Source organism: Musa acuminata, chromosome BXJ1-1, assembly GCF_036884655.1.
Source record: "Musa acuminata AAA Group cultivar baxijiao chromosome BXJ1-1, Cavendish_Baxijiao_AAA, whole genome shotgun sequence".
NCBI lineage: Eukaryota > Viridiplantae > Streptophyta > Magnoliopsida > Zingiberales > Musaceae > Musa > Musa acuminata.
The window spans coordinates 5,419,872-5,444,420 of record NC_088327.1 but is presented as its reverse complement, the minus strand read 5'-3'; the positions used below and the strand labels follow the sequence as shown (position 1 = coordinate 5,444,420).

Here is a 24,549-nt window from a genome sequence, read left to right as displayed (position 1 = left end):
CGAAAGTGTTGCTCGGCATTTGCATTGGCATTGACGTAGATGTAGATATTGAGTAACATCGCTCTGCATTTATATCGACGTCGATAATTATGTTAGGAAGGATGATGTCGTTTTGCATTTGTGTTGGCATTGATGTAAATACTGAGTGACTCTTTCGTTCCTTTGCATTTGCGTGGACGTTGACCCAGTTACCAAGTGATGCTAATGTAGATGCAGTGATGCTAATGTAGATGCAAAGCATTAACATCTATGTCGTTTTCTTCCTCATCTCCTTTTATCTCATCTTTTATCGTCATTCTCCCTCATTTACAATAGTCACTCGTAGTCTTCAACGATGTTATCATCTACCACCATTGAAAATATAATTAAGATATTAAAATTTTTTTTCATCATTTTTATGCTTTCGTCAACAAAACTGAAGACGTCAGGATAAATAAAACTAGATGTTTTATTTTTATAATTATAAATTTTTTAATGTAATTTTTTAAAATCTAAAAATCAGAGGCTAAAGAGATCTAACTATAACAAAAGAGATCTAACTATAACACGGCAATATGTAGTTAGCCCTTTTGTGACCTTATGTTAGTTCCAATGGCTTTTGATACAGGATAGATCAATGCAAAAGCTAACTATATAAGTCTACACCAACCGGATTACGACATCTTTTAATCGGATTTGAAACCAGTACGAATAGAAATCGACTCTTTTTAGTCAAATTAAGATACTGATCGGATTTAAAATATGTTCAGTTAAAGAAGTAGGAACCCAACTCAGTTGGATTTGAGAACATAGGTTGCTAATTAGGCTCAAGGCAGAATTGCTTGATTCAGTCTACAATAGCGGAGCCCCACTCATTGCCATTAAGAGTTACCACCAAGGCAGAGTTGCTTGATTCAGTCTACAAATTGTTGCACAACATAAATTTTGAGCGAACATACATACACTTCATTTAAAATGCTCATCATTCCATTCAAGTACATTGTTTGTCCTAACCACTAGGAACTTAGTATGAGAAATTACAGGCTCAACTGAGGCTTTACCTGCCAAGGCCAGTGGTGATGATGTTGTTGGTGGGGAAAAAGAAGCTTATTACTCGAGTTAAAACATATGTAACCATGCTAATAATACTCTCCATTTGTTAGAAAAAAAATGATGCAAGCGCCTAACCTTCTAGATCTTAATTGATATACAAAGGCCTATATACTTCAGATTGAAAGAAAGGAACCACCACCAAGGGTGCGCATTTCAAAGATCAGCACCCCATGAGGTTGTTTTGTCTTACAATTGACAGAATAGCCCCCTCTGATTCATGTTCAAGTATGTTTCTTATCATGAAAGATGTATTCTCTCTCTCTCTCTCTATCTTTTCTTTTTGTTTTTTTTTTTTAGGGGGGCATTGAATAACATCAAGGTTGATGGTGATCATAGGCATTTTAAAAGGAAAAAAATCAATCGATAAATGATCTAGAGTGAGAGACAGAGAACCCCCTCAGGAAAATTTCCAGTAGCTGGGAGTGCGGTTATGTATCGCTGTGGAAAGAGTTTGCGATGGGCTGTTTGAGAAGTGGAAGAAACCTCAGTGCCATCTGCACGAGTCCGACCATGAAACTTGCCTAACTGATTGACGATGGAGAAATTCTCCAGTTCCTGGCACTCCAGTCGTACATCTAATATCGAGGCCCTCTTCTCCAACCTGAAATATATAAATCAAATGAAAATAGAAAGATCAAGTACATGATATGGCTAGGAAATTTTTTACTATTAAGATAGCTTCCAAGGGAATAATAAATCTAAAAGGGCAATCTGACCAATCCAAGTTTTTCGATGTTAAATGGAGAAAATGCAGAGGAAATATTTAAATGCAATGCCAAAATTCTAAGCTACACGACCTAATACGCTGGGGAAAGCATTTAGCAGAGTTGTGACAAATAGATACAATAAAAACAACCATTCTAACAGCTGAAGACAATCATTAAGTTTCATTAAGCATTTCATAAGGACATTCAATTGTGCAGTGTCAAGCATACAACTCTCCTGTTTCTCACTAAAACCTCACCTTTGGGCAAAGAATTTTCAGACCCAAAAAGACTAACAAAGAATAGTGTCTCCTCTTCCAAGAATCTGAAAGTTGAAATATAAAGGTTTCCCAAATTTGCAATGTTCATAATATTTGATGACCAGTCTCTCAAAATGAATAATAGAGTAAATGAAAAATATACATTGATTATCATGACTAAAATATTTTCCCAATATGCCTCCTTGGACCTTCTTGCCATGCTGGGCCACAAACTACTATTGACTATAACAGTTATAACTGAGACAAACCACTATTGACATTAGCGGTTTGTGTGGAAAACAACTAGTGGTAATAGCAGTTCCTGATTGAGGCTATAGTTGGCTTTCTTATAATCAGATGTAGAAAGTTAATGAGATAACTGCTAATGATGGTGGCTGTTCCATACCTAAGGAAACTGTGAGCCCCCATGGCAGTTATCCCATTGGTATAAAACCAACCTATCCCATCAAGTTATTTTTCTTAAAATGCGAGTACTAGCCATTAAAGGCTCATTCAGGCAAGGGGTCCGCAATTGTCACTGCTGACGTGGAATGGCTACCCAAAAGGATATCTGAACTTCAACACAGACCAATAATCCATCTAAACTACACAAGGAACAACATTTGCAGCACCTAGAGTTGAGGAAGAAGCCTGCTCATCTTAAATTTATGTGACATAAGGAACAACATTTGCAGCACGTAGAGTTGAGGAAGAAGCCTGCTCATCTTAAATTTATGTGCCTAGGAAAATTCTCTTCATCTACTGTGCTGGTATTTTGACTTCATTATGTGTCCACCGTCTCGAATTTGAATCTAGATATGTGTCAGCCTGTTTTAATAATGAACATTCACTTTATATTCTCAAATTCGGCTACATCAAGTTTCTTTCAGATCATACATGTGGCATCCAAAAGAATATCAAACTTCAAGATTCTGTGATCAGCTTATAGCAGAAACAACTAGCACCGCTGGAGGCAATTGGTGAGTAGCCTGCGATAGCTGCTATTGAAGTTAGCTGTTGCACAGAAAAGAACCACTAATGACAGCAGCAGTCTTTTCCTAATAAACTGCTAGAGTAGTACACAGAAAAGTTCATTGATCCTTGTTACATCTCCACACAAAAGCCTCACTAATGAACTGCTATCTGTAGAATATCTTCAATGATAAATGCCATGTAGATATTAAAGACAATTTAAATAATGTAGAATACTGCTCATGGAAGAAACTTGTAGCAAAATGCCCATCCGAGGGAAGCTATATGACTAGTGCTACTGGGAGATCCTAGTAACTGCACTAGCATACTGGAAATCTTAAGTCATTATTTCTTAAGAGGAAAGTTGGCTAATGGTGATATAGGCAGGCCAAGCAATTCTCCAAAATAAACAGATCACCTTGTGGTTGTGGATGAAAAAATAACTAATTTTGCTGAGATTAATAATGGGTTCTAAGTTTAATTGATTTGTTAATTAGACTCAGTGATTTAAAAAACGCTAGGCGCCAAAAGGCGCCAAGGTCCAAAAACGCCCGAGGCGCTAGGCGCTCGCCCGAGCGAAGCGATGCGCTAAAATATAAAAATATATAATATAATTAATAAATATAATTATTTAAAATTTTAAATAAAAATATGCTATTAAATTAAGAAAATCTAAGATACTTCCATGCAGGATCTTTTTTTGATACCATTGGAGACTCTATTGAGTTGCTCTCTACACTTGCTATTTATGTTAAAACCTAACAATAATTTCAAATAAATAAAAATTAATAATATTAAAATCAAAATAATATATTATTAATCTATTAATAAAAATTAATCATTTCAAAATGCAAATAAACTTAATATTAAGAGTATACTGAGCCTGACGGAGAAAGGAAGCAGCGGCGAGCGGTGGCAACGGCAGTGGGAAAGGGAAAAGGAGCGGGAGGCGCGAGCAGCGGGAGGGCTCGCGGGAGGCGCGAGCAACGGGAGTGCTCGCGGGAGTCGCGAGCAGAGGGAAGGCTCGCGGGAGGCGCGAGCAGCGGGAGGGCTCGCGGGAGTCGCGAGCAGCGAGAGGGCTCGCGGGAGGCGCGAGCAGAGGGAAGGCTCGCGGGAGGCGCGAGCAACGGGAGGGCTCGCGGGAGTCGCGAGCAGAGGGAAGGCTCGCGGGAGTCGCGAGCAGCGGGAGGGCTCGCGGGAGGCGCGAGCAACCGGAGGGCTCGCGGGAGGCGCGAGCAGTGGGAGGCGCAAGCAGCGACAGCGACGAGCAGCGGCAGCGGGAGCAGGAGCGACGAGCAACGAGATCGGGAGCGGCAGCGGCAGCGGGTTAGGGTTGGGTAAGGGTTATATCGGTTTAGTTGGTTCGATTGAACCAACTAATAACCGAACCGGGACCGAACCAGACCTAAAATCCTGGTTCGGTCGCCTTGGTTTACCCAGGCGCTCGCCCGAAGCGCCCAGCGCCTGGGCTCGGGCGAGCGCCCAGGCGGCGCCTGTTTGAAGCGCGCCGCCTGGGACATTAGCGAGGCGCTCGGGCCTCGTCTCGCCTCGCCCGAGCGCCTAGGCGAGCGTCCGAGCGCCTCTTTCAATCACTGATTAGACCCTCAAGACAATTATATATCCAACCTCCCTAAGTTTTATGTTCTTTAACTTTCAAGTTTTGATCTCAGCAGATACTATCTTCCAACCAAATGTATTTGTGTAGCCATTTGTAACTAGCTTACAGTGTGAAGAAAAAAGGACACCAAGGAAGCCAGTTGTAAAAATATTTGTCTGAGGCTAGTGTGGAAATTATTTTTTTTTTAAAGGCTGATTCAGGGAAAAAATTCACAGAAATGTACACCTGCTTTCAATGGTAATTTTTATCCGGATATATGGAATATAAAAGAGTTAAAACCTTTAAACAGCCATGGCCCCCAATAGTACCTTTAAACAAAGTCATGCATCTGAATGTGTCGAGGGCTAGGATGGTAATAAATTCAAAAAGGATCACAAGCATGTAATAAATATATATATTGTGACCTCAACAATCGACACATCCCTGTTGAATATCACATCGTTAGCACTTCGTGCAGAGTGAAATCAATCAATAAAGAATGAGTCAAACAAGGGTAAAGGCAAAAGAAAGATCCTCCACGGAAAATAACCAAATACTGCTCATACCTTGAGAATTCAGATTCAAGTTTCTTAGATCTACCAACAAAATCTTCCATGAGTTTTGAAAAAGTATCATCCTCCACCTTCTTGGAAATCTTAAGCTCTCCAGAAATCCTATAGTGTTAAGGTGGAAAAGATATTTGATTTAGAGGATACTATTGAAGATTTTATTGTAAGAAACAATTTAATTGTAGGGAACAGTATGCACCCGCATGATATTTCCCACCCGTAAAAGGCAGAAAAGTAGCATCCTCTACTTAAAAGCTAAAGAGAAAAAATCTGATATTTAATGAAACATAATTTTCTTGAAGAAATTCAAGGGCAATCCTTACATATTTTCCTTTCCCAACAGCACATGCAAATTGCTTTCTGAGGAAGAGATTAGGTTGCATGCGTCAGAAAGTGCCGATTTGGCAACAGAGAATATCACACTTTCATAAGCAGAAGTTGCATCTCCTTTAAACAGCACAGCTGGTGCTGCTGGAATAAGTTGATGCATCAGCTGAGTTGTCAGGATTAGCCTTCGCCGTGACTGGGGCGCCAATGGGCCATCCTCCATAATTTCAGATTCATCATCCACCTATTAATAGAAAAATAAGGCTAGTTACATTCATCATTAAGTTCTGAAATTCATACCAGGCAAATTGGGCAAATGAACAAACCTTCTCAACCAATCTATTTGAAGTATGAGCCCAGTCCAACTCTGCCATACTGAAAAAAAATAAAAAAACAAGTTTATCAGACCAATCCATACAGAAATTGTGTTTTCAAAATAACAAAATAACAATGGAACCACTAAGTGAGCAAAAGTCCATTAAGAACGACAACCTGATGCTCAGCAACCTTTGTGGTTCTGTGACTATCTTATGCCATGACAGATCTGTAGTGGTTTTCCGCTTCTTTAATCTTACATTTATATCATGATCCATGGTGACATCAGGAGGCAGCACTGAGGGAGATGATTCACTGAGAGCCATCTTGGTGGCTAATGCACCTTGCCCATAGCTATCAAAGTGGCTGCTGTCAAATCTTTGTTCCACTACATGGGAATTATCCATCCTTGCAGGAATTTTCTGAAAAAAATTTTGCTGAATAGCAGCTTTTTCACTTCTCTGGGCATCATAAACAGCCATCACCGAGCCCTTTTGGCAGGTTTCAGGATGATCAAACCAGGAAGGAGCCATTTGAGGACTAAGCTGGGTGCGCTCACTAACTCCCATTATATTCATCATGGAACTTGCACTGACAGGACAAGTGTGAGTTTGGACATCATGCCATCCAGTTGTTGATGGGCTTGGAATTCTTTCTTCACTGTCATTTGAAGCAAAGCTCAGCATTTTGGGATCTGGCGGAATTGAAATCTGAGAAGTTGCACCAGCTTTGCCATCTGTAGGTGTTCTGGAGACTGTACTCTGCCAAAGATCAAACCTCTTATCTACATTGAGTTTCATCTGAGAAGCATTAGAACCAACTGCTTTTGATACCTTTCCTGTCATCTTATTTACATCAGAATCGGAAGCCTTCATGGATTGTACTTGACAAAGTAGTGAATAGTTTTGTTGAACATCTGAAGGCTGTGACGTGCATCCAGATATACCAATATCACAGCTAGAAGAGATATTGCTTGTTAAGGGAGGACATAATACTGAAGAGCTAAGAGCTGGAGCCTGTCCATTTGTTGCCTTGTTAATATCCTGCTGATGCAGATGGACCAAAGATGAAATCGGCACACTAGGGCCTCCATCTAAGGGTGGTCTTAAAACTGCTTTTTCTCCATGGAATGCACTTGTTGACTTATAAGCATCACCCGTTTTTTCAGTGTATATCAGATTCAAGGATTTGACCTGAACTGGATTACCTTCATCTCGTGACTTAGCAGAACTCGTACCAACATCAGGAGTTGCACTTCCTTCCTTGTGTACTTGATCACCTGGCTTTGGCATGCCCTGAAAACTTGTATCTCTAGCATTGTTTATTATGGACTGAAGTATGTTTGGAGTGAGATTCTGAGGACTGATACCAGCTTGATGCTGTTGAGCTGATACATTTGCCCAGACATTGTGCAACATCTTTGAGAAGGCAACTTGCTGAGACATACCAGATATGGAAGATTGTGAAGCTGACTTTGTTTGCATAACAGGTAACTGTTGGCCAGAACTTGAAATTTTAGAGCAGCCTGCAAATAGCGACTTTGTATGATCTGTCCCTCCAGAAGAAATTTGTGAACCAACAGGTACATGAGTTTCAGCAAATGAAGCAACACCTGAAGTTGGAAATCTACCAGCAGGAGGCAATGATGTTTGAATAGATTGGCCGGGTACAACACCATCATGAGAGTCACATGGTTGCGTCACAAGTGAAGCATTTTTAACAAATGCACTTATGTTAGTTTGGTTGCCAAAAGAAACCTTGACAGATTGATCCAATTCTTCATGAGCAATTGTGTCAGAGATGTTTTGTTGCTGCCCTTGCTGCTGTTGCCGCACTAGGTGATCTTTTGCACTAGAACCGTGTTGTTGAAGCTGATGATGGTGTTCCTGTAGCTGATTTACAGCTAAAGTAGATTCAGAAGCAGCTGGTGATGAGAAAATAAAATGCTTACTTGCTTCTGGGTGTTCCTTTTGTCTCTGTCCAGATAAGCTGGACATCTTATCCCAATTTTCTCTTCTAGATGATTCATCAAGGGGTGGAACAGGTCGAACAGAAGACAGAGAATTAGAGCATGGCTGATCCTGATATCCTGCCTCTTTGTCCAATTGCCTATTGTTAATATTATTAATGTCCGTCTTAGAGATTGGTGCATAGTTTGGTAGTGGTTGAGATGGTGGAGACAATTGCAATCCAAAACCTCTCAAGTTAGAACACCGTTCCAACTGAAGTTGAGTAACAGAAATATCAGCAGCAGCTTGTGCAGGTAGATCAGTTGCATTTATATAATTCCCGTTCCTTGACTGATCAAACTTCTGAAAAAGCTCAAGCATATTATAGCTGCAACAAATTATATAGATTCAAGCATTAGAAGTATCCAAATGCATATGCTCAACAACGGCAAAAAGAGAAATCTTTTTGGCCATCAAGCATGGTAATAGCAAGATGGCTATCTTAATAGAGTTGGTAACTACCATACAATGGCATAGAGAAAAAAATTTAACCAAGTTGGGTAAAATGGCATGCAGTGAAGTTTGGACATTCAAACTTGAGGTTCAACACTAGGTTTGCTGATTGATCCATCAAAAGGTAATTTAAGGGATAGGTAACTGATCTTTTGTTAGTCCTAAATGTCATACAAGCAATGTTTAAGTCATAGAAGAAAGCACGGGCAGTCCCTACCAGCTGTCCCAGCACTACGTGGTAAAGCATATGAAGTGCCATGGCACGCAATTCCTTACAGAGAAAACTCATGATAAAGCTATGGAGCTAAATAGATAACCAAACTAAGATGTACCTTGCTTGAGAATTCGTTTCAGTCTGGGAACATTGAGCAGTTGACTCACCAAAAGAACTGTGAGAGGCACAAACAGGCATAGTATTTCTAGACTGCAGTTCCTCGGATCCCACTGCAGTCCTCTGTAGAATAAAGAAGTTTCCACATGAAGCATCTAAAGACAGATTAATGAGTAGGCATAAAATCAAATGATTCCAAGAATAACTATATTTACCTTGGACACAATTGCAGGACTGTTCATAACAATGTTACCAGCAAATTGTGTCTTCCCAACAAACTTTTGCTCCCCACTACTTGATCCCTGGAAAAATGAGTTGGACAGGCCCTTTACGCTTAATGGGTTATCAGATGGGAGAGAAGGGTCCACAGTCCTCAAACTTCCCAATGAATTCCGTAACATTTTAGACTCTACAATATGTTGGCCAGACTGAATTGAGGACTTTTGGCCTCCAATCACAAAAGGATATTGGTCATTAGCAGTCGACAAAGACTTCTCTTTTGCTGTATTTCCAACATAACCTTCACCTACATCCACTCTTCCATTGTCCCTTACATTCTCATGGTTCTCACCCAATCTTTTCACGGACATACTTAAGGATGATTGCCAAGTTTGTGGTCTTTTGCTTGGTCGATTCTGGTTTTTTTCAACATCCTGAACACCTTCGGCACTCACACATGTGTTAAGGGCAAAGTGTCTCTCTAAATCAGTTTGCTGAGTATTAATTACCTGCTGTTGCACATCCTGATTCAATCTTAAGTTGTTAGGTTCCCTACCAGAATGAAAATTGCCAGCTAAGGAATTTTCAGCTTGCATCTTGGGACTTCTGATGAAGGATTTGACTGGTTGCAATTCAGAATTTGGATTCGCATGATTATCACTAGTCTTGCACAAATTGCCATCAGTTTCATGATAATTTGAAGTGATGTCTTCTCTAAATGCTACTGGATAATTTGTGTTCCAGCCATTTAGTCTACTAACTGACTGAATAGAAATATTAGACAAGGGCAGGTTTTGTTGGTTACCCCAACCACACCCTATCTCCTGTGAAATAAACCGTACATCCTCAAACCTCTTATCATTCTGTTCAATGGCCTGCCCAGCCCACACTCCACTAGTTGAAGGCTTTTGAGCTTGAAGACAACCTTCTGCTACATGAGATTGACTCTGATTCTGATGGAACTCAGTGTTACTGGCTCCTCTAGAGGATGATACCAAAGATGCATTGGGTGCCTCAGTCAAAACCTTATTGTTCTCTTCATGAGCAGACTTAAAAGGATGCCGATCACTAGGGGCAGTGGAGTAGGTTGGGGTTGCATTAGCATCACTAAACAAAGGAAAAGATGATGCAATCTCAAGATTTCTATCATCCCAAGCAGGTGGCCGCTTGCCGTTGTCACTCGTCGTGATATGAGGCTTTACCATCAGTTGCTCTGATTTTTGAACACTCAAGCCAGCCCACTCTTCCTGGAGCCCCTTGTCACTACCAGAAGCTTGTACAGCTTCTTGCATAAGAGCACTCCAGCTCCCACTATGGATTGAAGGAAATACACCATAATTATCATTCTCTGGTGAATGCCCATGCATATCTTCACCCATGCCAGATATAAGACACCCACCAAATGAAAATACAGAGTTGTTGTCATCAGTGCCAAACAAGAGCTCGCGTTCTATAGGATCGAGACTTGCAACACTGCCAGAAGTTCCTACTTGTGACATTGTCTTTTCCTGTAGGTTACCAGATGAATCATCTTGTTCTTGCCTACCATAATGTTCCTGAAACTGAACATTATGTTGCAGACTGTTCATTTGTACATCATGACCTAAAACTTGTCCAGGTGAATTTTCATAGAAATGTTTTCCTTGAAACTTCTGTGAAGTAGCCGAAGAATTATCCTGTAAGCAACCTTGTGCAGCTAATCGCCGATCAGTTTGAAAAGTTCTAGATGAATATGATGCCTTTTCTACCTTGGTTGCATCTGCTCTATTTATCAAATCAAGGCAATTATTAGATGTTCCCATGAAGAGAGAGTATTGATTTACAGAGCTGGTGACAGGAACAGGAATGCCATGAAGAGTCTGATTAATCTGTTCTGAGTTGAATCCCCTAGCTCGCATAGCTTCACCTTGATCATTCAATGCAAACCCATTTGCAAGATTGTGCATGGAAGCAGAGCACCGGGACTGCAATGAGTTGTTGTTGTCAGCAGTAAACATTTGAGAGTTACTAGGTAAATTGGGCATGCCTCCAACAAAATTATTTGGCCACATGTAGTTATATGCACCATTGGCATGTATTTCATTTAATGTTGAAGGTGACTGATTTCCTGTTGCAGGTTTTGGCATAGAAGACAACTGGCTAAAAGGACTTGTCTGTCGTGCTCCATGATCTAGTTGCTGAAGTTGTTGCTGTCTCTGAAGCTCTTGGAGCTGCTTGTACATCAATTGCTGTTGCCACAACTGCATAATGTTCACACCAAGTATTTTCGTGGACAAGGAAGCATCGCTCAAGGAAGATAATTCATAATAAACAGAGATTAACTACCAAAAGAAGTCCAATATTAACAGAAATCCAACAACTTCTTGCTTCTGAAAAATCTGTATGCGCGGACAGTCCTTTTGAATATTTTAATAGCCAGTAAGAATACACAAAATGAATGTTTGTTTCAAAACAACTCCAAGCAAAGCTTATAAGATAATTGAGCTTAATGTCAAATTGCAATTTTGAGGATGAACATCCACTTTCTTTTCTCAGATCTCTAGACAAAAATCCTAGAAACAAACCATATCGAGCATGGGAATCAAACTTCCTAATGAGTAAACAACTTATATTGTTATCAGGCACCATGTCAACTTCCTTTTCCATTGATTTCCATGATTTCCTATAAGAATATAAAAATATATCGAATTAGTGTTAGATCAAAATTTTAACAGTAATTTGAAAATAGATGGCTGTCTTCCTGTCTAAATTCTTTTCTGGGGCTGTTAAAATGTGTCCTTTGGAAGGCAGATTCAAGATAAGAACCAACAGATATGCACCTAACAATCGAGCACTGGAAACTCTTCTGAATTGAGATTTACAAAATTGTAAGTAGACATTTAACTACCCCGGCATATTCTACATTAATGGACAACTTCCAACTTCTTGTGACAACTATAGTGTGAGTGTGCCTCCTCAAGGAGATTCTGAAGCTTACCAGAATCTCCACTCGTGGCATAAAATCCAGTTTGCACTCACCTAAATTTATAACATAATCTCTCTAATATTCTGTAGACACAATCTCCTCAGAAATGGAAAGAAATTTCCACATATCATGATGAGTTTCCTTGTATAAAAGTAAACACTCTGTAAAATAAACTGATACATATAGAAGCATGACTCAGGAAACAAAAGGACCAACATATAATAATAAGCTACAAAAAAATGCCAAACAGTAAGCCAAAATGCATGCCACTCTTATAATATATCTAGTTATGCACTTAAATCAAGTTAAATTGGTAAATGATAAGAACTAAAGTCATGTTCTTTCTTGTGATCATAATCAATGAACAAAGAATATAATTTATTTTATTCCATCCAAATAGAATCATGATTGCCAACCATTTTGGGGAAGGAAAACATATAGCTTCCTAACAGACTAATTAAAGCATCTTTGATCACTCTTCTGACCAAAAGTATTCTTTTAAGAATTTTTATTTTGCTTGTTGCTGCCTCCCAAATTATAAAACATCCAGAGAAGTAATTAACTATGCATTAACAGTTCATTCAAAGATGAAAAGTTAGTTTCAACTGCCAGTTCTTTTGGTTCACGATTGAAAGGTGTACATTACTCACATCTGTTCTTAACTCCCTTGTTTCTGTGGACAAAACTCCCTGTAGAGGTGGATTCACATCCTACCATACTGGAAATAAATGAACTTAGATTTCCACTTGGCATTGACCTAATCATACTGAGCAAGATGTATATTTCACCATATCTCAAACTGGAAAACAGTAACTCAGATAACACTAGCAATAAAAAGAAACAAAAGTGGTTGATGGATTAAATGCAGCAATCACATATAACTGTTGCACCAGCATAGGTGCATGATCACAAGAGAGTTCCTTCAGGAGAAGAAAACATGCTTCATGGATGTATTTAACCTGGTATCACACAGAAAATACCCCAAGAAAACTACAAGAAATCTAAGAAAGTAACAAATTCTGAGGCCTCAAAGAGAATGCCTGGGAGGATGGAAAGCAGATCAAAATTCTACAAGATATTATGGAACCTTTTAGACAGGAACGGGGGAGGGAAGCTGGGATTTGAGGCCTTGATGAAGGAAGATTTCATCTTATAGTATGTGAAAAACAAACCAAGAAATCTTACAGTATACACACTTCTCAATTCTCAGGCAACTTAAATATTGAGTTTCTGGAGTACTTCAGGTGCCCCAACCCTTGAATCAAGGATTTATTCTCTGAAATCTATACTGATTTCAAATGACCTAGGTAATGTGTCCCAACTTCATCCATGAACAAAAGAACAAAAAAAGAAGATAGCAAATAAGTAAACATAGAACACGCATTAAACTATGGAACTAAGAAAGGCATGACAGAGAAAGATAGAGACAAAGAAGCAGCAGATGATATGAGTTGTATGTTTAAAAGAGTACATTTGAAGAAAAATCAAAGAGCTTCTATATTATCCTCATCCAAAGCATCAATTATCTTGAAGATGTTTCTGGTTCTAAAAATTAATTTATCCATAGCCATTCCGTAGTAGGCACACCTATTGTTGCACATATCCAATAAGATGACCTCCATTCATCCCCTAACGAAAAATACCTTTATCAGCAATAGGCTGTGCTCAAATAACAGCTTAGCTACATCTTTAGAGAAAACAAGGGAAAAAAAGGCAAGTCAAGCCCCCAATTTCAAATCTCCATTTCAGAAATTACACCCAAGTTTGCGCTCAAATGAGCACAAACATGCTCTTAATCATCAGTTCTCAGGCAAAATAGTCCAAGATAAAGTTAAAGAGAACAAAGACCTAAATCGTACTAAATCTGGAATCCTAACGATGACTCGAAGGCCTCTGACTCAACCCAAAACACACCATAAGATGCAGACAACCAGAAAAGTATGGAACTGCTACTCCGCAGCCACCCAACTCCCCGCGCCCCAAACCCAGTCCCGACACCTAGTAAGACGAGACCCACCAAATCTAGGAGCTCTCCGCGACATTCCTCTTCGAATCGGCAAGTAGCCCACACAATTCCGGGTCTCGACCGGTAAATCAAGAACCAACCAGCCCAGCAAAACGCAGAAGACAAAGGAGAAGAAGAGAATCCAGAACCTACCGCAGCGCAGGGCACCGGATCGACGAACGGATGGGTCCGGGAGGGGTAGAAAACCGACCAGTGGGCGCAAAACTCGGGGATCTCTCCCGGGCGCTTCGGCTCAGCGAATTGACGCAGGTCGCGGACGGAAATGGTAATGGACTCGATCGTCCCGGAAATGGAGTTAGGGTTCCTCCGCGCTCAGAATCGGTGCTTAGGGTTAGGGTTCTGCGAGAAATGAGGGCACGATCACCCTAATGGATCTCTCTCTCTCTCTCTCTCTCTCTCTCTCTCTCTCTCGTTCTGTCTGCGAGAAAAGGGGGTTTTTTTGGGGGAAAAAGATAAAGTGAGAGAGAAAGAGGCGTGTGTTACGAAAACTTCGACGACGGGTCAGGGGAAGGAAGCACCTCGCTCGGAACCGAAGCAGTGCTTTGGATGGCGCTCCGGAACCGAGCCGGAGACGGGCCTTTTTTCGTTTAAACGTGTTATACTATAGCAGTCGATTACGACCGTTCTCATCCGTTCGTTTCCCAGTTCTTCACTGTGTGCGGATCTGAAGCGTCCGATGGGCATCCTCATCAAGAAATTGGCGGGAAATGGGGGCCGGGGTTTTGACTCCCACGTATTTGGCGCATCAGATCACACCTTAGGACACGAGACAAAATCAAAGTAGTGTAGATTGGAGGAAAAAAAATGTAGAATGTCAATCTCTTTTCAGAGAAAATGACCAAAAAGAAATGAGATTTTTTTGTTTGAGAACCATAAAGTTTTAAAAACTATAAAATATGTTTATTAGGGATCCTTAAAAAATTTATCAAACATGTTTATACTTTCAAATTGAATTTTTCCGCTACAATTATCAATCACCATATTGTTTTGTATAATATTATTTATAAATTTCTTGTTGAATTCCTTTTAAATCATGTTAGAAATCTTCTTCTATCATTAATAAAAAATAGTTTACTTTTAATCTTAGACAAATAGACAACACGCGTATATAATTTAATATTTAGTTGAATCTTGAGAATGCATATGATAAATTCTCTTGGTTACTACTCTTGTTAAAATTATATTTTGAAGTTCCAAGTTTTTGAGTTGGATTAAGATTTATATTACTTTTTCTTTTATTTTCTTATAGTGTTTATAATGATTTATCCACTAAATAGTTTAACACTCATAGGCGAATTCATTAAGATAGCCTTCTCTCCCCTTAATGTATTATTTTTTTATTATAATTCATCCTATAATACATTTAAACTTATATATTGGGACAAGATAATTAGTTAGTCCTAAATATTTTGAAGGTATTAACCTTTTAAGACCTTTTCACTATTAAAAAAAAAAATATTGTATGCTAAATTTTTTTTTCCACTACTCAAGAAAGATAAAAACATCTTCTAAATGCTAAATATGATGTTCATCATCCCTGCTGCTTTTAATCTAGAAAAAGGCTTATGGCCTTAGAAATGTTTAGAATACTTGTGAGATTGAGAGAATATATTGATAGATAATATTTCTTTTTAATAGATATCCAACTTATGTTAATTAATGTAAATAAAAATAAAAATAAAAATCTTTGAAATTATTTTAGAACTTATTAGCTTGAAATGACAGAAGTTTCATTCACCCTACTCTCATAGATCAAATTATTTATTAGTATATTCCCACCCTCTTAGTAAAGGCCACCTCTAGTTTACCTATCATTACCTACAAGAAAGACAATCAAATATGACTTTAGATTAGAGGGTTTCAAAGGTGGTGTGGGTCTTAAGATTGACATCAAAATAAAAATGTTGTGGAAGTTTTTATTGAAAAGATTATCAACTTTGGATTAATTAACTAGCATTTTGTACTGTTATGACAATCATTATCATGTCTCTCACATGGGGAGCATTCCTTGAAATATATTTTATTAGATTATTCCTTAGCTTGTTCCTACTTACAAGAAATTGGAGTTAATATGCTTCCCTTCAGTTAATTACTGGCTCTTAAACATAGACTGATGGTTTTTGTCATGATCATTAATTATATATATAACATACTGAGTTGATCTAAGAGGATAGAGGGCAAGAATAATATCTATTATATATTGGAACACCATAACTCTTTTTCTTTTATAAAGATTTTTGTACATCTTAAAACTAAAGTATTATAATCTCCCTCACCTCACATAAGAGGATTTGATTTCATCTTCAATGCTCTTCATGTCATGACATATTCTTTGACTCTGTTCATAATTGATATTTTCCTACTTGAGTCATCTATTATGTCAAATATTAGATTAACTATGATACTAATCATTATCACCCAATTTAATATGAGAGTGCAAATGCTAATAGACTTATGTATAATATGAGAGCATTTTTCATGTAGATTTGGTATGATTTAAAGCTGCTTTTGCATATTAGCTGAGATGTTATTGTATTGTGATATCTTTTACTAACTCAAAGAATTTGCTCATTAGGTGACATTTAAAACCTGTTTGAGATAATTTTAATTATCATGAATCATGTAAACTGCATGCATCTTTGTGCTGAAAACATTAAAGTTATTTTTGAAAAAATAGTAGGAGAGTTTCTTCTTACTGGGAATTGGATGGTCTACCACAAAATAATACTTGCACAGGTAAGTTTGGACTTCATTTTTAGATTTGGCTTCAACAAAAAATATTGTACTATACAAAGAATATAAATGATATTTCATCTATTGGCTTAGGCTTTTCCCTGTGTTGAGAGGAGATCTTGAGTTTGAACCTCCATGTTGAACTTTGTTCTCCATTTATATAATGAAATTGAGGTATTTTGTTGGTCTGTGTATGAGGGGAAGTATTAAAATATACATAATAAATATAAAAGACTATAAATGCTAAAATAATTTCAGATAAGAATGGAAGAGTTGACAGAGGAATAGAAGACTGATAATTCAGAAACCAACATAAGTCTTAAATGAAGAAACAAAAATCCAATAAACTCAACTTGTTTGAGGAGATTTTAAACTTCAATTTATCCACTGAACCAAACTTTTTGTCTTGGTGCCTGTTGATTGGATGAGGACATGCATGCTGAAGCTTCATGTAGGAACAAGCTGCATGGCACAAAAACATCTTTCCAACAAATCAGACCTTTACACATTGGTTGGTGAGCTTCTGCAGGAAGTTTTAGACATCCCAAACTCTTCTGATGGCCAATCAAACTTAGCCCTCGTAAGTTCGAAGACAAAAGTGGCACACCATTTTTAAGGGTGCAGCACCTGCCCAAGAACCGCCACCAAACAGCCGCCAAAAACAAGCACTTATCTGCATGGTGGCGCTGTTGCCATCACATCCCTTCGGTGGAATGTTCTCGGATTGCCTTGAAAGAGTACAGACATGGGAATCATTTGACTTTGAAGCAAGGCAAAAGATCCTTATCATTGTGTCTACCAAGGATCCAAAAAAAAAAGGAAATACTACCGAAGAGAGAGAGAGAGAGAGAGAGAGATTCTGCTTGTGGAGTGGATCGAGTGAGAGTACTCTCCAAGAATATTGGACACTGCACCATCTTTTCCCTTTCAGAAAAAGACTACAACTTGACACCTTAAGCTAATGACAACTGGACCATGTTCAGTCATGCATTTCCTCACTGCTCTCTGCCTTTTCAGTCAAACATATGAGGGTTGGGGAATGTGTTGACTCAGATCATTTTCATATCACCAGTCAAATCATGAGGAGTGAGATCCTCAGAAGCTGACAATTCTAAGATCACATGAGTGATTCAAATGGGAGATGATTAAGATATCTGATAAGGACATAAAGTTGCATTCATGGGAGATTTATCATCAGCAGCCTTCTTGATACAACACAATCCAAACACTTGTGTCGTTTGAGTTGCCTTTTGACCAGCTACGTCTACTCTCACAAGGCTTTAGACCTCTTGCATGAAGAAACCATGCCTTGTGTACAGGCACAACCAGCCCCAACAAGAAACTGGGCTTCTGCTTACTTTAAGCTGGTTCAAATTCCCATCTTGTAGTCAGCATATCGCTGCACAGTTGATAAGTATCATATTTGAATCTATATACAATTTACATAATAGAAATTCTCATTATGTGATGTCATGAGATAATGATACATATTCACGAGTTGGCTAAATCCCTATCATTTTTGTGCTGCAATCGTCAGTCATTCGGAATGAGATATAGTCGATTTACTCCATGCCAGGCAAGATTATATATATATTTTTTTTCTTCAAAATTTGGCTAAAAATAAAGGAAAACTGATGTATTTTATTATTGTAAGATATTTTGTCTTTTCCTTTTTCATTTGGAATTATTGCCAGCCACTCACTTGTACCTAAAGCGAAATATATGTTTTCTTTTGTTATTTTATATTTTTGAGCCCCTTAAGTGGAAATAAGCCGTTGATAAGTTAGCAAGCACCTTGAATATTGCCATTTCTAGGACTCTTCACATTGGACTCCGAAAGGGACCAAAGAAGGCAGCACATTGTAATCCATCGACTCCACTCGAACCTGGGCCGCTGTAGCAGAAGGGATGCCCGTCAAGCATCAACACACGGCGCCTACAGGCAGCATCTCACACCATGGTTAATGAAGATGGAATGAACATTATAGGAAACAAAAGTGTCGCATAAATCAACGACGTAGTGTGATCCTGCAAAGTTAAAAAACCTTATTTTGAAGACCTACAACAAATTCGTTTTGACAGACGAGGCCCAGTTTTGGTGACTAAGTTGCAACTGAAAATGAAGCAAACTGCCAACATGTTGAATATGATCCTACCACGGTTTCTCATTTCGTTAAAATTTGATTACAAACAAGAAATTTACATGAGCTTGAGTCGTTCTTCATCAGCCAGCCATCAAAAGTATCCAGCAGCCTGGTGAGTTCGAAAGAGATCCAGGTTATGATTCTGCACTTCAACCAGACAAGCAAACAGCTTGTTGCCAAAAACTAAATTTTCTATCTCAATGCTGATATTAGCTGCCCAAGCAACCAAAGCATCAGTCTAGGTCGGAAAGTGAAGAGTACCTCTTACTAATAGTTGGTGCTGTACTCGAGATTATAGAGCATCTCTCTACGTAATTCATTACCCATTCTATACTTGAACCTTTGAGCAAGAGACTGTAGCCTTTCATCACTATCAAAATCTAATTCCCGTGAGGAGCGTCTTCGAACCCTTTTTAGTGTTTCCTTTGATGGTGTGAAGCCTGCCTCGACCTGAAACATAAGCAGGAAACCAAAACCCAAGTTGTTTCCTGATTGAAACAGCATCACTAGAAGAGTTTAGAAAGAGGGTCATACCATCGCATCAATTACTGAGAGAGCAGCTTTTTGATCCCGATTGACAAGATGAGTATCAACAAGCAACGAATATGTCGTTGCATTTGGTTTCACACCCAAGCTCAGTAAATGCTCAAACACTTTGCTAGCTTCAGCGGTCTGTCAGGCAACATTCTTTCAATTTTCAAACAGAAAAGAAAAACAATGGCAACCACATGGGAACAAAGGTAGATAATTATATTCAAGAACTAACATGAAGCAAGATAAGTAACCTTTTTGAGCTTTCCGAATGCAGACATTAAAGCATTATAAGAATGTACATCAGGTGTCATTCCAATCTTTTCACTGATGGCCTCAAAAGTCTCATATGCTCGATCAAGATCCCATATGTTTGCACAACCTAAGATCACACAGTTGAGAGCAGCAACAGACTTGTAAGGGGGATCGGCACGGCTTAAATTCTCCAATTGAATATACACCTGAACGACATTTTCACAAAATAGGTTAACTAGAAGATCATCCACTCTTGCAAACAGTAACAGTATACAGCACATGACAAAAGTTTAAAGTGTCAAATTTTTTTGGTGACCTACGGACTGAATAAAATCAACTGGCCAAAACCAAATTCATCTTATGGCCATCATTTGCCAACTGTGTACCAATTAATATCAAGATTCTGAATCAGTGTTGATGCAGTCATCCAAGGCTAAATTCATCATTAAGCATGAAACTGGAATTAAGTTGCAGTGATACTTTACACTGAAAGATTATTAATAAGACACGGATGATTCGGAAAAACAAAATCCAAAATAATCTGCAGGGTAGATGTTCCAATGTGTTTCATGGACAAAAAAGGCGGAAGCTTTAGATAACATAAAATACGAAGACTTAAGGATTCAGATTCATTAATCTTCATGCTTGTTGATTGTGCTACTAATCCACAAGAAAAATCACTAACATAGCTCAACTCAATGGTAAGATGAAGACAAAAAGTTATTATGCTAGAACCAAGACAGAACCTTTTTCAAGCAGGTCTAACACATAAAATAGTGGTTCACCAGATCAGAACTACTGTGTTCCAATTGCACATATCGAATAGTGTGAAATTCATAAAACTTGTGAGGCCAGGGTATTCAATTTTAATAGTGTGCAACCATACCGAATCCAAAGTTGAGAATCCATTCGTGCAGCAAGCAACAACCAGTGGATATAAAGATGTAAAAGGTGAGAACAGCTCCTGATCAACTTCTTCAGAGTTCCCATACACAGTTTCAAATTCGTTGAGGCTAGCAAAAGCACGTTGTAACTGTCCCAACGATGAGTGTGCATATATCTTTGCAAGGTAAGTCTCTGGACTTGGGGCCCTTTTCTGACGCAGTGAACGTCGCAAGATTGACCATGCAGCATCTAGAAGAGTAGAGTTGTATGTTCTCCCGGCAGCACCAAGTGCTGAGACAACTAAACCTTCCTCTGCTGAAAGCAGAACAGGTGGTCTAGCAATCTCACCACGAGCAATCCATCGAGCCAAAAACTCCAAGGAGAAATATGCCAATTTGCTATGATCTGCTTGCAAAGCAACATCTGCAATATAGTTACACAAATTCCAGCTTGGGCATAAGGCTTTGTTTTGGTCTGTTGTCTGAGAAACACCCAAACAGGGAAACCAAATCAAAACTTAAAAACTAAAAAAGATGACAGAACAGAGTTAACTAATTGTGAAAGACGAGAATCATTACTATACAGAGGCATCGCAGACAGTGGCCATAAATGACAAAGTGTTGGTAATCATAGTTATTTGCAAAACTTGATCAGTACCTTGCATTTCTCTATGATGGATGCTAGAGTGTCCAGCTTTCCAGCATTTACACAGCTCCGTACACAATCCATAAAGACACTAGACGATATCATGTAACCTGATTTTATCGTCAAATCCATATATTTCAATGCGGAATCTATCTGGTTCATAAGAATTAGAAGGCCGATAACCAAATTGTATGATTCATCATCTGGTGTGGTGCCTGTCTGCAGCATCCTGAGGTCAATCAATAAACAATCATTCAAAAAGGTAAAATGCACATGCTATAGAAAATTTACAAGATTTAAATACCACATCAACTGTCTCTTACCAGCCGTTTCGAGATTAAAAGGTATCGTATACAAGTTTCTAAACAACTACATCACTGCCCAATTTAACCATCTAGAGCCAAATTGTACCTAGCTTGTCAATATTATGAGGACCATGTTATACATCTTGACCTTGTAGGTACGTCTCTATGGGCCTCTGGCATTAACTTTGACACTTAGGATCAAGATCTCCATCATGTCTGATTCTTTGCATGTGTACTCCTCAAGAATGAGATTCAGGGACATAGGACTAAAGAGAGGAGGGAGGACAAGAAAGAAAAAGAAAAAGAATACAAGGTGCCTCAAAGGATTAATGGTCACAATATATAAACAGAGCCCAAATGGAAATATAAGAAAAGAAAGGAAAAAGACATCAGATATGCAAAAGGAAAAGAAAAAAAAATGATATCATTTTTGTAGGTAAATTCCATGTTTATCACATTTATGAAGCAGAGAACAAATCAGAGACAATGTACCCTAGTTCAAGAAGTATACTTGACATATCTATAAGAACTTATAGGATTTTAATGGAGGCTATTTGAATCAAATAGGACACTCAATTAAGTTGAAGTTCCACATCACCTCAAATTAGACATGATAAACTTTTACATTATACCCAGTAAAGTCCCATCATTCCATGGTCTACAGTAAATTCATGAAATAATAATCTGTAGGTACTAACAAAAAGTAAGGGGAAAATCATAGGGCTATACTGGTTCAACCAAAGCCACGTCTCAACATTCCAAAAGCTCATCTGGTAGTCATCCAAATAGAATAATTTTCTAAAGAGATCCAACATCCAATGTAGTAGTCCAAAAGAGAATAATCACATGAAACATTTAAAGTTAAATAGCACTAATAGAAAGATTATCATAGATGAAACAGAGTTCACAAAATTAGCAGAAAGAACAAAGAACAAAAAGAGAGAGTAACGAAACAAGAAAATAAGCACATCTGAACTTAGCCTTCATGAAACAATTTTCATATATGAAATCAGTTGTAACCTACATATTTTCAGCAAGTGGTACCACAACTACCCCACTCATTTCTACATCCTCTCTTTCTCTGTGTGTGTGTGACAGTGAGCTTGAGACGTTTTACTGTCACAAAAGGTTTACTAGTGCCATCAACTTTAGCACTAAGTTTTAAGACCTGGCTATGATACTACGAACAGTACATTCTATTTTCTGATAGAACAAAATTAACTAATCAATCAAAATCAACACTGAACTGTTGTCTAAAATCAATAATAGTTATTCAATTTGCAGATCATACCATATGAGCCTAAAGACCCCCATCTCCCCACATGTTATAACATAAACATTATACCTTTTGATATTGCATAGGTGCGCCATGCAAGAAGTGAAACGCCGGTCTACATATGGTTACAAGAGGTCCAAACAATTCAAAAATTCCTTTGATTATATCATCAACGAATCAGTTAACGATAATCAAATTTGCATTCGGAACTCTTCCAATAAATCGTTATTAATAGAGGCACAAATTAGAAGCTCAATGATCTCTTTTAAGTTTCACGCCCAATTCCTAAGCCCCCTTATTGCTGACACAAGCTTTCCCTTTTGGGTCATTTCTTCAAAAAAACTTAGCTACATTTATTGAAAACAACAATCCACATAACAAACCACAAAAAATATGAAACTAAGCTACAAGAGAATAATGTTCCTTACCGATCGACCAACTTCTCCGCTGCCTCACTCTCTCGCGCCTGAAACATAGCCTTGAGCACCAAGTTATATGACGCGGTGTTGGGTGCGATCTGGTACTCCTGCATCTGGGCCACCAGATCCAAGAGCTCTCCCGCCGTCGCACCCATCATCAGATTAGCCCTAAGATAGTGATTGAAGAGGTGGACGTCGGGCTTGTTGGGCTTCCCGGAGGCGTCCAGCGAGCGGATCCAGAACTCGAACAGCTGCTTGACATCGGACCAGCGTTGCGACGTCATCCAATCAGCGAAGACATTCATGAGGCTGGAGACGTCCAAGGTCTGGGAGAAGGCCATCATCCGGGCGGTGGCGGAGGGCCCCATTGGGACGAGCGACTGGCCGCCGACAAGGGGCCCGACGCCGGGGGCGGGGTTGGGGCTCCGCCAGTTCTCCTGGTAGAAGGGGCTCCCGGTGGAGGGGCTGGGGGGCAGCGGGGAGGCGGATGCCGTGGGCGAAGAAGGCGGTTCCTCGAGTTGCGGCTCCTGGGAGAGGAAAGGGAAAGCCGAGATGGAGCGGATAAACGGGGCGGGGGTGAGGGGCTTGGGGAGGAGGAATCGGGAGCGGAGGAGGATGGCCGCCATGGACGGGCGAGTTCGGAGGTAAAGAGGCGAAGACGGCTGGTTAGGGTTAGGGTTAGGGATTTAGGAAAGGGGTGCAGATTGAGGCTTACGGTTCAAGAATTTGAGCGTTCCGATCGCGGTGATGACAGGGACGATTAGGTAATTTTGGCAATTTCAGCAACAGATTGGTGATGCTTCGATTTAGACTGATGATAGACGCTTTTCTTTTCCCAAAGACCAAAATAATCCATTTAGACTATATTGATTTGGAGCAGAACATAACCTTAATTTTCGATTTACACTATATCGATTAGATTTTTCAATCAGTCTCAATTCTTATCGACCTTTATTTTTAATTTCATAATAATATTTGAGATCTCGTAAAATAATTTATTTGAGAGTTTTTGGATGATTCTAAATAAAAATTATAATTTTCTTTATATATCTTAAAATAGTGAACGATAAAGGTGATTGAGCATGTTTTTAACTAATAATCATTTGCCATGGTTTAATGATCATGAGGGAATCATCCAATCAGTATAGGTTTACCTTCTCTTGAGAAGAAAAAAATCATATATATAAATATATCATCATAACATTTCATGTTAATTTATTATTTATTTATTTATATGGTAATATATTGTTACAAGATGTTGTCGATGATAATGACTTTTTTAATTATTTATACTAAGATCATTTGCTATCATCTAAGTAAATATACAAATATCAGTAGATATGTCACATTATTAAGATTATTGAGAGATTACATAACTTATTGAGATATTACATGTCCTCTCTCGTCTCTATTTTTATCTCTGAATCATCATTCATAATAATCCTATGAAATATAGGAAGAAAAAAGAAATCGAGTTTAGCTTCATTCTTTCTTACGTAGATTAACGATGTATAAGG

The 24,549-nt window shown here is 38.7% G+C and overlaps 2 protein-coding genes across 7 annotated transcripts; both read right to left on the bottom strand.

Annotated features, from left to right (window-relative positions):
- Nucleotides 1-1,071: 1,071 nt before the first annotated feature.
- LOC135624778 (uncharacterized) lies at nt 1,072-14,297 on the bottom strand. Of its 4 annotated transcripts, none has more exons than XM_065128754.1 (8): nt 13,972-14,297; nt 8,845-11,510; nt 8,631-8,752; nt 6,014-8,173; nt 5,848-5,896; nt 5,518-5,765; nt 5,192-5,299; nt 1,072-1,693 (listed from the first exon to the last, which is right to left on the bottom strand). In XM_065128754.1, the coding sequence occupies exons 2-8, from the start codon at nt 11,092-11,094 to the stop codon at nt 1,465-1,467; spliced, it is 5,166 nt and encodes a 1,721-aa protein (XP_064984826.1). In that variant the 5' UTR covers nt 11,095-11,510; nt 13,972-14,297; the 3' UTR covers nt 1,072-1,464. The 4 variants fall into 4 exon arrangements, with proteins under 4 accessions (XP_064984826.1, XP_064984915.1, XP_064984975.1 ...); XM_065128843.1 differs by having other exon boundaries at nt 8,845-11,244; XM_065128903.1 differs by having other exon boundaries at nt 8,845-11,088.
- A 4,395-nt stretch (nt 14,298-18,692) lies between these two features.
- LOC135585753 (pentatricopeptide repeat-containing protein At1g26460, mitochondrial-like) lies at nt 18,693-23,792 on the bottom strand. Of its 3 annotated transcripts, none has more exons than XM_065128642.1 (7): nt 23,042-23,792; nt 21,045-21,261; nt 20,389-20,868; nt 19,502-19,708; nt 19,251-19,388; nt 18,978-19,166; nt 18,693-18,858 (listed from the first exon to the last, which is right to left on the bottom strand). In XM_065128642.1, exons 1-6 carry the CDS (start codon nt 23,656-23,658, stop codon nt 18,984-18,986), a joined length of 1,842 nt encoding a protein of 613 aa, XP_064984714.1. In that variant the 5' UTR covers nt 23,659-23,792; the 3' UTR covers nt 18,693-18,858; nt 18,978-18,983. The 3 variants fall into 3 exon arrangements, with proteins under 3 accessions (XP_064984714.1, XP_064984631.1, XP_018682902.2); XM_065128559.1 differs by having other exon boundaries at nt 18,693-18,825; XM_018827357.2 differs by having other exon boundaries at nt 18,693-19,166.
- Between the last annotated feature and the right edge of the window lie 757 nt (nt 23,793-24,549).

Bases quoted from the DNA above. Each gene is read 5' to 3' on its own strand.
- LOC135624778 (XM_065128754.1), bottom strand. From the start codon at position 11,094: ATGCAGTTGTGGCAACAGCAATTGATGTACAAGCAGCTCCAAGAGCTT. The intron at 5,897-6,013 runs GTTGTCGTTCTT...ATTTTTTTTCAG, and splicing joins CAAAGGTTGCTGAGCATCAG to TATGGCAGAGTTGGACTGGG. The intron at 1,694-5,191 runs GTATGAGCAGTA...TATATATTTCAG, and splicing joins CTTGAATCTGAATTCTCAAG to GTTGGAGAAGAGGGCCTCGA.
- LOC135585753 (XM_018827357.2), bottom strand. From the start codon at position 23,658: ATGGCGGCCATCCTCCTCCGCTCCCGATTCCTCCTCCCCAAGCCCCTC. The intron at 20,869-21,044 runs GTACTGATCAAG...GGTGTTTCTCAG, and splicing joins CCATCATAGAGAAATGCAAG to ACAACAGACCAAAACAAAGC. The intron at 19,167-19,250 runs GTATGACCCTCT...CTTATGTTTCAG, and splicing joins TCTCAGTAATTGATGCGATG to GTCGAGGCAGGCTTCACACC.